Source organism: Oryctolagus cuniculus, chromosome 3 (genome assembly GCF_964237555.1).
Source record: "Oryctolagus cuniculus chromosome 3, mOryCun1.1, whole genome shotgun sequence".
NCBI classification, from domain to species: Eukaryota; Metazoa; Chordata; class Mammalia; order Lagomorpha; family Leporidae; genus Oryctolagus; species Oryctolagus cuniculus.
In genome coordinates, this window is record NC_091434.1 from 153,899,254 (window position 1) to 153,912,019 (window position 12,766).

The following is a 12,766-nucleotide window of genomic DNA, read 5'->3' on the forward strand; positions in this document are numbered from 1 at the left end:
GAGAGAAAGATCTTCCATCCACTGGTTCACTCCCCAAATTGCCGCAGTGGCGGGAGCTGGGCCGATTGGAAGCCAGGAGCCAGGAGCTTCTTCTGGGTCTCCCACGCGGGTGCAGGGGCCCAAGGACTTGGACCATCTTCCACTGCTTTCCTAGGCCATAGCAGAGAGCTAGATCAGAAGAGGAACAGCCAGAGCTCAAACTGGGGCTCAAACAGCCCCACAGGCAGAGGCTTAGCTCACTACACTACAGTGTTGGCTCCAGAATTCTTAAGTATATTTTTATTACACCATGAAGACAAAGTATTTTCAAGTTTGAGCATACATTTCTGATTTTTAATAGTCAATGAGAAAATGGAATACAATAATAGAACTTTATAGTTAATGAAGTTAAAAAGCATATTTTTTTTTAATAATTTGATTTTGTCGCTCCCCCTCTTCGTGGAGGAACGACACTAAGCCCTGCCTAGGCTTCATATCCGAGTCACGGCACCATTATGTCGCTCCCCCTCTTCGTGGAGGAGCAACACAGGACCCTGCGCTGTTCTTTCGTCTGCTCGGCCCTCCCCGGGTTTGCTGCTGGTTCTTCCCGGGTTGGCTACTATCCCTTCCACCTCCGTGGAAGGGCAGTTCCCCCTGGCCGCATTCCCCACTTCCGCAGGGGAGTGGCACACCGCCGGCCGGTTCTCTCTGGGGGGCTGCACAGGTGTTCCTTCAGCTAGATGTTCCCCTTAGATGTTCCTGGTGCATGCCGTCTCTCTCCTCCTTTATAGTCCTCCTCTGCCAATCCCAACTCGGCTGCCCACACGCCGAGTACGCTGCTCTCCTCCAATCAGGAGCAAGTCCTACAGTTTATTAGTTGAACTGGAGGCAGCTGTGCGGAAGCTGTTTACTTCTCTCCCAGCGCCATATTGTGGGAGAGCAGATGCATAGAATAAGTCTTAATTCCAGTAACTCAGTCCAGTCCGGATTGCTCCCCACAGATTTTACTTTAAAAATTATTTAGTTGAAAAGCAGAGAGAGGAGAGAGACAGAGAGATCCTTCATCCTCTGATTCACTCCACAAATGCCTGCAATAACTGGGTTGTTGTAGGCTGAAGTCAGGAGCCAAGAATTTGATCCAGGCCTCCCATGTGGTTGGCAGGGACTCAAGTACTTGAATCATTGTCTGCTGCTTCCCAGTGTGCATATTAGCAAGAAGCTAGGATGCGTATGGAGCTAGGACTTAAACCCATGTACTTTGATATAAGATGTCAGCTTCTCAAGCTGCGGCCTAATTGCTGCACCAACTGCCTAATTTTAAATTATACAAAGGTATATATTTTTGAAAGAGTTACACAGAGGGAAGGAGGGAAGGAAGAAGGAAGGGAGTGAGTGAGGGAGAGAATCTTGCATCTACTAGTTCATTCCCCAAATGGCCACAACAACCAGGGATCAGCCAGGCCAAAGCCAGGAGCAGAACCTTCATCCAGTCTCCCACATGGGTGCAGGGGCCCAAAAACTTGGGGCATCTTCTGCTGCTTTCCGAGGTCCATTAGCAGGGAGCTAGACTGGAAGTGGAGCAGCTAGAACTCCAACTGGTGCCCATATGATATGCATGAGCTGTAGACTGTGGCTTAACCTTCTGTTCCAGAGTGCAGACCCAGTGGCCCCATATTTTTGAAATCTTAATTGAAAACTTCAGACATAAAGGAATTTATTTTCTATTAAATCTATCAACCATAATTGTATACTTTACTTCCTTTGTAATACTGGATATATATACCTTTTTTTTTTTACCTTTGTTTATGCAAGCCATATATATATGTATATATATAAATTTAAATAAAATAGATAAATTACTGTTGAGTGCTTGTACTATAGTGTTCTTGATCTTATAAAAGACATTGCAGCTAATCCTTTTAAATGTGGAATTTCCACTATCACTTCAAAATTTTGAGTATATGACACTAGAAGACAAATATATCCCATTTATTAATGTATCTGTTGGTCAAAAAAACAGTATTTGTATATTTGAAATGACATGTTTACATCTATCAGTCTCATGAAGCCACTATTTCGGTAGTTCCATGGAAGGGAATCTCAGAATTTTTTATTACATCACCCCCAAAAATAGCTTTTTTTCTTATATCTTCATCCATCATGAATTTATCACTAAACATAAACATGTTCATTTCATCATGGGATTTTTATTCTCTCAATATTATTCTCATGTTTTCAGTGTAGAAATAGAGTTCTAGCAGAATTGTATTAGTTTCTTCTTTCAAAGAAATGAGAAGAGGTAGCTTACTAATGATGAATCAGTTACCTGTAGGTTGTAGAAATGATCAACATTTAATTCAAATTGTAACTCATTCTTCTCAGCTACAGTCTAATTCCCCTTTCCCTTGTTCTGTAATTTACCCCTTTTGCAATGAGAAATAATTTTTCTGTAATCGTGACTGGTTGATCAGCTGTTGCATGTGGCCTCTGCTTATTGGTGTCACTGCTTAACTCTATTCCACAGATATTTTGTGGTGTAGAGTGGAAGCATAGACAATATTTCTTATGTGGCTTTGAAAATACAAGTGAAAACAGCTCAAATGGAGGAATTATGTTTAGGTGTCGCTCCCCCTCTTTGCGGAGGAACGACACTAAACCCTGCCTAGGCTTCCTATCCGAGTCACGGCACCATTATGTCACTCCCCCTCTTCGTGGAGAACGACACAGGACCCTGTGCTGTTCTTTTGTCTGCTCGGCCCTCCCCGGGTTACTGCTGGTTCTTCCCGGGTTTGCTACCGTCCCTTCCACCTCCGTGGAAGGGCGGTTCCCCCTGCCACTTTCCCCACTTCCGCGGGGGAGCGGCACACCGCCGGCCGGCTCTCTCGGGGGCTGCACAGGTGTTCCTTCAGATAGATGTTCCCGGTGCATGTTGTCTCTCTCCTCCTTTATAGTCCTCTTCCGCCAATCCCAACTCTGCTACCCACATGCCGAGTACGCTGCTCTCCTGCAATCAGGAGCAGGTCCTACAGTTTATTGGTTGAACTGGAGGCAGCTGTGTAGAAGCTGTTTCCTCCTCTCCCAGCGCCATATTGTGGGAGAGCAGATGCATAGAATAAGTCTTAATTCGAGTAACAGTCTAGTCTGAGTTGCTCCCCACATTTAGGCATTTATTTTACAGTTAGAAATATATTTCCTTATTCTTCTCAGTGAAATTCTAAAATTAATGTGTTACCAGAATGAGTTGTTCTTAGGCATGAAGAGGTGGTTTGTTTTTCAAAAATGTTTACCAGCCCTGTTAAACCCGTTTTATGAGCTGAATTTTGTTTCTCCAAAAGTTATGCTAAAGCTCTAACTCCAATACCTTAGACTGTGATTTTATTGGGACACAGCGCCTTTAAAGAGGTGATGCAGTTAAGTGAGATGAGAAGGGTGGTCCCAATCCAGTCTGACTGGTGTCACTACAATAAGGTGATTAGGACACACAGAGAGCCACCGGGGGACTCCTGCATGGAGGCACAGATGACTTATGAACAGAGGCAGCAAGAGGAGAGACCTGAAGAAACTCCTTCCCTTAGGACTCTCATCCTGGCACCTTGATGTTGAACGTTCAGCCTCTGTAAAAGGCGAAAGACTGATACGATCTGAAGAGAAACCAGAGTATAAGCCTCTGGAATTGAGAGGAAATACATTTCTGTTTTTGCCACCCAGGTATGATGTTCTGTTTTGGCATCCCTAGCACATGAAGTAAATAGCAAGACAAATATAGGTGATTTTTTCCCCCTACCTTATTGAAGGCTTTCTAAAAATCGTATTTGTGATAGCAGGAAGAAAAGAGGTGTCAGAAAATGGGAGTACATGTAATATAAAATGGTGTCAGTTAACAGAGCAGGTTTATGAGGAAATTGCGACATATTTGAGGTGGCATCCTGTGTCAAGGTTTTGATTTCATAGCTGTGTTAATCATTGAACTGAATTTCTTTGTATGCTATAATTCACATGTATTTTCACTTTATGCATAGATATCATCAACTAATTGCTAATGATGGAAAGGAGAATAAAGTTAAGCAGAAGTGCTTCTTTGAAGATAAAACTGTAGGCACTAAGTCATGGAAGAACTGAGGAAAGGTAAGAATATACTGACTGAACAAGCACTTTTTTATTGCTTTCGACTTCTGTAGGAAGAAAAACAATTTTTTCCAGTAATATCTAAATCTGCAATGAAAATATTCTCCTATTTTGAAATGGTAAATATGTTTAAAAATTATTCTTTTTTATTTATTATTTATTAATTTGAAAGGCATATCCAGAGAGAGAGAATCTTCCACCTGGTGGCTCACTCCCCAAATGCCTGCAGTGGTTTGGGCTGAGTCAGGCCAAAGCCAGAAGCCAATAATTCCATCTGGGTCTCCCACATGGAAAACAGGGGCTCAACTGCTTGAGATATCTTCAGCTGCTTCCCCAGTTGCATCAGCAAGAAGCTGGATTGGAAGTGGAACAGCCAGGACTCAAACATGGCAGATGGACATGGGTTGCAAGTAGAATTACAAGCAGCAGCTTAACCAACCCTTTATGCTGTAATGCCAGTCCCAAGAAACATTCTTAAGAATATTTGTAATTGAAATATTCTGATACCATGTTGACCAAAAATATGATGTAAAGATATACAAAATGATTAAGATCTCTTTTTTTCCATAACCTCTTGACCACTTATAAAAATAATTTTTTCATATATAGATTTTGAGATATACAAACTATATCTAATTTTAATTTTTTTTGACAGGCAGAGTTAGTGAGAGAGAGAGACAGAGAGAAAGGTTTTCCTCCCATTGGTTCACCCCCCAAATGGCTGCTACGGCCTGCGCACTGTGCCGATCTGAAGCCAGAAACCAGGTGCTTCCTCCTGGTCTCCCATGCGGGTGCAGGGCCCAAGCACTTGGGATCCTCCACTGCCTTCCTGGGCCACAGCACAGAGCTGGACTGTACAAGGAGCAACTGTGACAGAATCCGGCGCCCCAACTGGGACTAGAACCTGGGGTGCTGGTGCCGCAGCAGAGGATTAGCCTAGTGAGCCGCGGTGCTGGCTACTATATCTAATTTTGCTATAAAAAACTTCCAATTAACACATTTGATATTAGCTAAGGTAAGATATATAAATGTATGTGTATATATGTAATACAAATGAATAAATATGAAATCATTACATAAAATTTAAAAGTAAGTAACTGAATTTGATTTACCCAAATCCATTAAAATAATCTGTGGTGTTCATTTTCAAAAATGCATACAAAGGTACTTCATGAAGTTCATGGAAAATGGAATTAAAATAAAAATTTATTTTGTTGCAAACATTTTTGAATGGACACAAAGGCTTTTGTTATGAAAAACCATGCATGGATTCAAAAATTCTCTTTGGCACAAAATAAACATCTTTTAATTCTATTTTACATGAACGTTTAGAAGTGCCCTATACAATTATTGTAAAAGATAGGTAGCTTTTTGTTGTTGAATATATCTTACACTGACTTTTTTGTCAGATACAAGAACACTTTTTACAACCATTCTCTGTAACAACCAGCAACCATACTCCAACCCTACCCCTTAACACATAACGTATAAAAGAGCAAAAACAAACAAACAAAAGGACAGACAGGGAACATGGTGGCAATAGGAAATCATATGAATGTCAACACTATTCAAACCCTCTCTTTTCCCTCACAGTTATGCTTACAACACTTTTTGGCCCTATTGAATACAGATGTGTTATGAGGCAAGTTCTTGGAATTCCTCGATCTACACTTTTCTCATGACTTCTTTTACTCTTAAAACATATTTCTATAAGTGCACATATAATGGGGCAGGTATTTAGTCTGATTAAAATGCCACTTGAGATTCCTGCATCCCATTTCGAAGTGCTTGTGTTTTTTTCCTGGCTTCTGATTTGGGCTTCCTGCTAAAACACCATGGGAGGCAAAAGATCATGACTCAACTAATGGGACCCCTACCACCCCATCGGAGACCTGCGTTCAGTTGCTGACTACTGGCCTAACCCCAGCTTTGTGGGCAACTGGCGAGTGCCTATCTTTGGCTTTCCAAAAGTTAATACAAAATCATAAAAACCTATGTAGCTATAAGAAGTAAAGAATTTCTGTGATTTATACCTCATTTATTAAGGGAACTAAAGCAGTAGAAACTACAGAGTAAGCATTTCTACATTTTGAGTATTTTCATGCTGATAAATATTTATAAACAATTCCATCATTTTACTCTGGCAATTCATGTTTCCAGTGAAAGGTTAATCTTTAAAAGTTTTAAAACATAATAAACTATTAGGTCAAAAATTACCAAAATATACCGCAAGAATATGGTGAATTTGAGCAGTTGTATTTCTGTCAGATTCAGAGGGGATAACTCATTTGTTTTCTAAAATAACTACGAAGTTCAAAGCATCCATGCTGAATTGTAATTGTGTTGTAAGTCATAGCATTTAAGGAATACACTCAGGAGAGAAAATATCTGGGCATAAATGAATTGCAAATGTCATTTGTTTTCCAGGTGTGTAATCTCATTTCTACAAAGCTTGTGCTGCTTCCTTGAATTAGAAAGTGTTTTGAAAGAGTAGTTAAGTGAACCATCATAAGAATTTTGCCTAGTACTTGTTCATTAAATGGAGAAATTTTTTTCACCTTAGAAAACATGAAGAAATTTTTCAAGAAATACATCTATATCATGAATCATCAATTGCAAAGATACAACTTGAATTCAGTATATAGGCAGAGGAAAATTTGTAATCAAAATACCAAGTTGAGTAACAGAGTGAACACTCTTAGGCATATGTCAAAAAATTTAAATAAAATGAAAATACTAACATTTCAGCTATAAAATCAGGAAAAAGTAATTAAAATTTTGTGTGAAATTCTCTTATTTCCAATTACTTTCGTTGATAAATGAAAGTTTATTTTCTTTTAGAAATTTATTTTTTAAGAAACACTACAGTAAAGAATACTCAGAAAACTTGGGTATTATACAAGAAAATTCACAGTCCTACTACCCAAACAATACATTTAAAATTTTTTGGCATGTTTTTTAGTCTTTTATAATTTGCCTAAGGTTTTTTTTTTCATCAAAGATAATTTAAATTTTTCTTTTTACCAACACTATACATTTTTTTTTTTGACAGCAGAGTGGACAGTGAGAGAGAGAGACAGAGAGAAAGGTCTTCCTTTGCCGCTGGTTCACCCTCCAATGGCCACCACGGCCGGCGCGCGGCGGCCGGTGCACCGCGCTGGTCCGAAGCCAGGAGCCAGGTGCTTATCCTGGTCTCCCATGGAATGCAGGGCCCAAGCACTTGGGCCATCCTGCACTGCACTCCCGGGCCACAGCAGAGAGCTGGCCTGGAAGAGGGGCAACTGGGACAGAATCCGGCACCCTGACCGGGACTAGAACCCGGTGTGCTGGCGCCACAAGGCGGAGGATTAGCCTAGTGAGGCACCGGCCTTACCAACCCTATACATTTTAACACAGATTTCACTGTGATCTTTGCTATACCTTTATGTCATGAAACATGGTCTGGCTTTAGGAACGGCTGTTTCTTGGAAGACTTCCTTTGGCTGATTCCTGAGACAGCTTCTTCACCCTAGTTGGAACCTCAGTGAATGATGTATTATTCTGTCACATACAATGCATTGCTATCTATTTCTCTCCTTTTGTTTTTGAAATACAAGCTTCACGAGAACTTGAACTTTTTGTTTTCTACCACTTGTGAAATTCAGTTTGTTGGACACGTTAAAAAAATTGCCTTTGTCAGACAATATTTTAAAGTCTTTAAATGTCTTAAATCATGAAATCATCACACAGTCTTGTTGAGATGTGTGTTATTTGTATTCTCAACTTAAGGACGTTAGGCTGCAGAGCAATATGACTTGTTGAGGGTTACTGAGCTAGGAAGCTGAGAGCTGGGATATAAACCCATGTACTCCAGAGTTGAATCTACATAGTTTGATGTCAGAATTCATATCATTAATCAGTGCACCATGCCTTCTCTTTTAGGAGTGTCTGAATATATGGGATCCTCATAAACTCTATGTTTTAAAGGCTCAGAAGGAATATTTTGGTATTATTTGCAACTTATTTAAACCATTTTTTCTATATCTGAGAAGAATAGCCTTGGTATTTTGATTGAGATAACATTGAATCTGAAAATTGCTTTTGGTACTATGGACATTTTGGTGACTTTGATTCTTGCAATTCATGAACATGGAAGACATTTCCATTATTTTGTGTCTTCTATTTCTTTTTTTAATGTTTTATAATTTTCATCATAGAGATCTTTGATGTCCTTGGTTAAATTTATTTTATGGGACATAGACAAATTACAATCTTATCATTAACCCAGGTGCAGCCTATCTGTTTTTAAGCTTGATGAATCATTTTAGGGTTTTCATTGCTTTCCTAAGTGTGATGTAGTGTACTGCCATTGTCTGAGTGTTTTAGATCATAGTTTCAGACCAGAATGTCATGGTGGAAGGTGCTTTCTCAAGATAGAGTCTCAGGTGCTCCAAAGTGGAGTCCCTACTGTCAAGGTGTTACGTCAATTTCTTCTATGACCCACTGTTTGTTCAGGAACATGTTATTCAGTCTCCACATATTTGCATATGTTCTATAGATTCTTGAGTTCTTGATTTCCATTTTCATTCCATTGTGGTAAGAGAAGATGGCATGGTATGATTTTGATTTTTTTGAATTTGCTGAGACTTGCTTTATGGACTAGCAGGTAGTCTATCCTAGAGAAAGTTCCATGCACTGGTGAGAAGAATGTGTATTGTGCAACTATAGGATGGAAAGTTCTGTAGATATTTGTTAGGTCTGTTTGATCCATAGCATCAATTAACTCTGTTGTTTCCTTGTTGATTTTTTTTTCTGGTTGATCTGTCCATTGGGTGTCGATGTTCCCCATTACTATTGCATTGGAGTCTAGGTCCACCTCTTGTTATGCCAATATCCCATATAAGTGCAGGTTTAAGTCCTGGCTGTTCTACTTCTGATCCATTTCCCTGCTACTGATGCACTTGGGAGTGTAGTAGAAGATGATATGTGGGAGACCTGGATGAAGTTCCAAGCTCCTGGCTTCTGCTTGGTTCAACCCTGGCTGTTGTGGCCATGTAGGGAGTTAACCAGTGTGTGCTCTCTCTCTCTCTCTGTCTCTCATTCTCTCTCTGTAACTCTGACTTTTATTTTATTTTATTTTTTTGACAGGCAGAGAGTGGGCAGTGAGAGAGAGAGACAGAGAGAAAGGTCTTCCTTTGCCATTGGTTCACCCTCCAATGGCCGCCGTGGCAGGTGCACTGTGGCCGGCGCACTGCGCTGATCCGATGGCAGGAGCCAGGTACTTATCCTGGTCTCCCATGGGGTGCAGGGCCCAAGTACTTGGGCCATCCTCTACTGCACTCCCTGGACACAGCAGAGAGCTGGCCTGGAAGAGGGGCAACCGGGACAGAATCTGGCTCCCCGACCGGGACTAGAACCCGGTGTGCCGGCACCTCAAGGCGGAGGATTAGCCTAGTGAGCCGCGGCACTGGCCTGTAACTCTGACTTTTAAATAAATCTTTAAAAATTTTTATGTTTTTATAGCATATTTTAGAAAATCTAAATTGATCCTTCATTCACAATGGTATATGGGGAGAAAATCTTTATCCATGTTTAAAGTTTTAAGATACTTGAATATATAAAGATCCCTGTGTCAGTTCTGAATAGAGTTGTTATCATTTTGAATGAATTAACATCTTCTCCAATAGCTGCTACATCTAAACACATACCAGCCAGCTATTAAAATTAAATGTTGAATATTGTTGAATGAATAAGATATTTAATAGATTATAAGTATTTTTCAGTGCTTGGGAGCATCTATAACTCTTATATTGAATTCAGTTTTTTCAATACTTAGCAAGAAGAATGGTTAAAAGCTAGAAGGCTTATTGTTATTACAAAAGAATGTGTACACAAAATTGTTGATTTATTTACCTACACTACAGATGTCGGTCTGTGCATGTTTTTCCTGATTTGCTACTTTTGCATTTTTTATATTCAGGGTTTTTATAGTTCAAGGAAATAGTGAGTGGAATTGTGCTACTTTTGCTAGGAACTATTTCATCTGGGATTTTGTTGGAGTATTCACCTGGTAGGGACTTGTAAGTGTACTCTAGGTTAATTGATTACCTTAAGCAATTCAGGCAATTGAGAGTGTTAGACCAGAAGTTAATCAATGTGTGCTTTAAAAGGTGGTTATTCACAAAGAAGAGTCAAACGTTCCATTCAATACTTGCTCAGTTTTCTTACAGTTACTCATTATATGTCAGCACATACTTAGTCATGGTAATACTAAGATGAAAAGCAACGTATATTCTAATTGGATTTTTCAGATAAATAGAGAGGTTAGATTGAAAATCTCTTACCTTCTTTTTAAAAAATTGTTTTAGTTGATGTGATTCCCTATGCCCATATTTAAACAGAATCATAAAAAATCCTAATATCACTTGCCCTTACATGAACTCCATTTGAATGTGTGTGGAATCTTGAATGTGACAAGGCGTCACTCTTACAATTATGTCACCTTAAATGGCAAAAGGCAGATTATCCTGACCCAATCACATAAGCCTTCTAAATCTAAGCTTAGAGGTAAGACATAGAAGACAGAGAAGCAAGTGTGGTGGTCACTTGCATTGAGGGAGATTTTCTTGCTCATTTTTAATGATGAAGAAGGCCATGAGGCAAGACCTGAGATGAGCTCAGAGCTTCCCTTGTCCAACAGCCAGTAAGAAAAAGGTGCCTCCATCCAGAAAAACAAACACTGAATGCTTTCAGCACATGTATGAGAATAGAACTGGGTGCACCAGATGAGAAAGCAACTTGTGGATGTGTTGATTTGCCACCATGAGCAGGGAATCCAACCACCTGTGTTGGAACTTGTGCCCCTGAGAGGGTGAGTTCTCCCATGGCTTAGAGTTCAGTATGCAGGAGTCTTCTACCTCCCTAGTTCAGTTGAGTCTTTTTGATGCTGTTGTAAAGAGGACTATTTTTCTTAATTTCATTTTTCTGTTGTATAATAATAGTTCATTGCTATTACAAAGAAATGCAGCTGACTTTTGTATATTTGTGTCCTGAAACTTAATTAGTTTCTAAGTTCTTGAGTGAAATCTTTAAGAATCTGGAAAGGTATTCCATATGTAAGATCATGTCAACTGTAGACAGATTGCTTTAATTCTTTTTTTTTTCCAATTTCTTTTTTTAAAATTTTTTTATCCTAATTATTCTGGCTAGAACTTCTAGTACTTTGTGAATGGAAGTGGCAAGAGTGACCATGTTGGTCTTAATCCTGGTATCAATAGAGAAGCTTTCAGATTTTCACCATTGGGCAGGATAATAACTGTGGACTTGGGTGATTTTCATTATGTGTAGGTAATTTTCTTCTAAGTTTGTTGTGGATTGATATTATGAAAAAGTGTTGAGTTTTGTCAAGCACTTTTTCTGTATTGATTGTGATGATCATGTGACCCTTATCCTTTATTCCATCTGTGTGGTGTATTACATTAGTTGATTTTGTTTGTTGGACCATTCTTCCATCTCAGGGATAGATCTCCCTTGGTCAGGATGTATGAAATCGATTTGCTGGTATTTTGTTGGGGGTTTAGCATCTATCTATCTTCATCAGGGCTCATAACCTTCTTTTCTTGTAGAAATAGTTTGGCTTTGGAGTTTGGGGAAACGCTGGCTTCATTAAAAATGCATTTGGAGTGTCCTTCCTCTTTAATTTTTGGAAGAGTTGTGTAAATTCTTCCTTAAATGTTACAATTCCCTGGTGAAGCTATGTGGTCCTGAGATTTTCTTTGTTGGGAAGTTTTTGATTGCTGAATTAGTCTCATACCAGAATAGGTTTGCTGCTTTTATCCTTAAAATATGAGGTCAAAGGGAAGAATCCTTGCAGGTAGTTTGTGTTCTTGTTCCATTTGCTTACTGTTGATGATATTCCTGATGATTTAGGTGCATACAAGGAAAAGGTGAAAATTGCATCAATAAAAATCTCTAAATCTGCCTAAAATTTCTGAATAATTAATGCTGCATTTTAAGAATAATTCATGCATAATAGAGAGACTTGGGAAAAATGGGCCTGATCCCGTGAAATCATATCATTTGCCTTTTCATTAAAGCATAAGAAGTTAACTGACTGATGATTTTTCTATTATTTACAGCTAAACAGATTGAACTGTGTGTCCTGATTTCCAAAGATTGGCTACTCCTGGGCAAAGAGGAAGAAAAACATGTATTTTATGAATCAATCTTGTTTGTTTTTTTAAGTTACAGTAAAATGTCTCCTTTTGTATTCAAATAAACCAAGCTAAATATGTTATAGGATGGATACCACCAAATTTCTTTAAGAAACTGAAGAGAAGAGAAACAAGTATGCTGGCCACCTGCACTGAGGTGATGGAGATTCCCTTGCTCTCTTTGAAGATGAAGACCTGAGAGGAGCACTGTTTCAGGTTTAGGTTATCTATCCCTTACCCCCTTTCACACACATAGACACACACAGTTTTTGCAAGAAGAGTCACCCACCTTTTCTCTATTTCCCTCTCTCTCCCTCTCTCTCTATTGATTTTGAAAGTCAGAATTGCTGAGAGATAGGAAGAGACAGAGAGATTTTCCATCCCCTGGATCACTCTCCAGATGGCACCATGGTCAGCCCTGGGCCAAGCTGAAGCCAGGAGCCAGGAGTTTAATCTGAGTCTCCTATGTG

General features: G+C 39.4%; 1 protein-coding gene across 1 annotated transcript in view; it reads left to right on the forward strand.

The window, feature by feature from the left end:
• ANKRD7 (ankyrin repeat domain 7) overlaps positions 1–12,379 on the forward strand; it is a 28,678-nt gene extending 16,299 nt beyond the window's left edge. The window contains 2 exon segments of the mRNA XM_008258289.4: positions 3,999–4,104; positions 12,222–12,379. Coding sequence (XP_008256511.3) covers positions 3,999–4,012 — 14 coding nt within the window. The 3' untranslated portion in view covers positions 4,013–4,104; positions 12,222–12,379.
• The last annotated feature ends 387 nt before the right edge of the window (positions 12,380–12,766 follow it).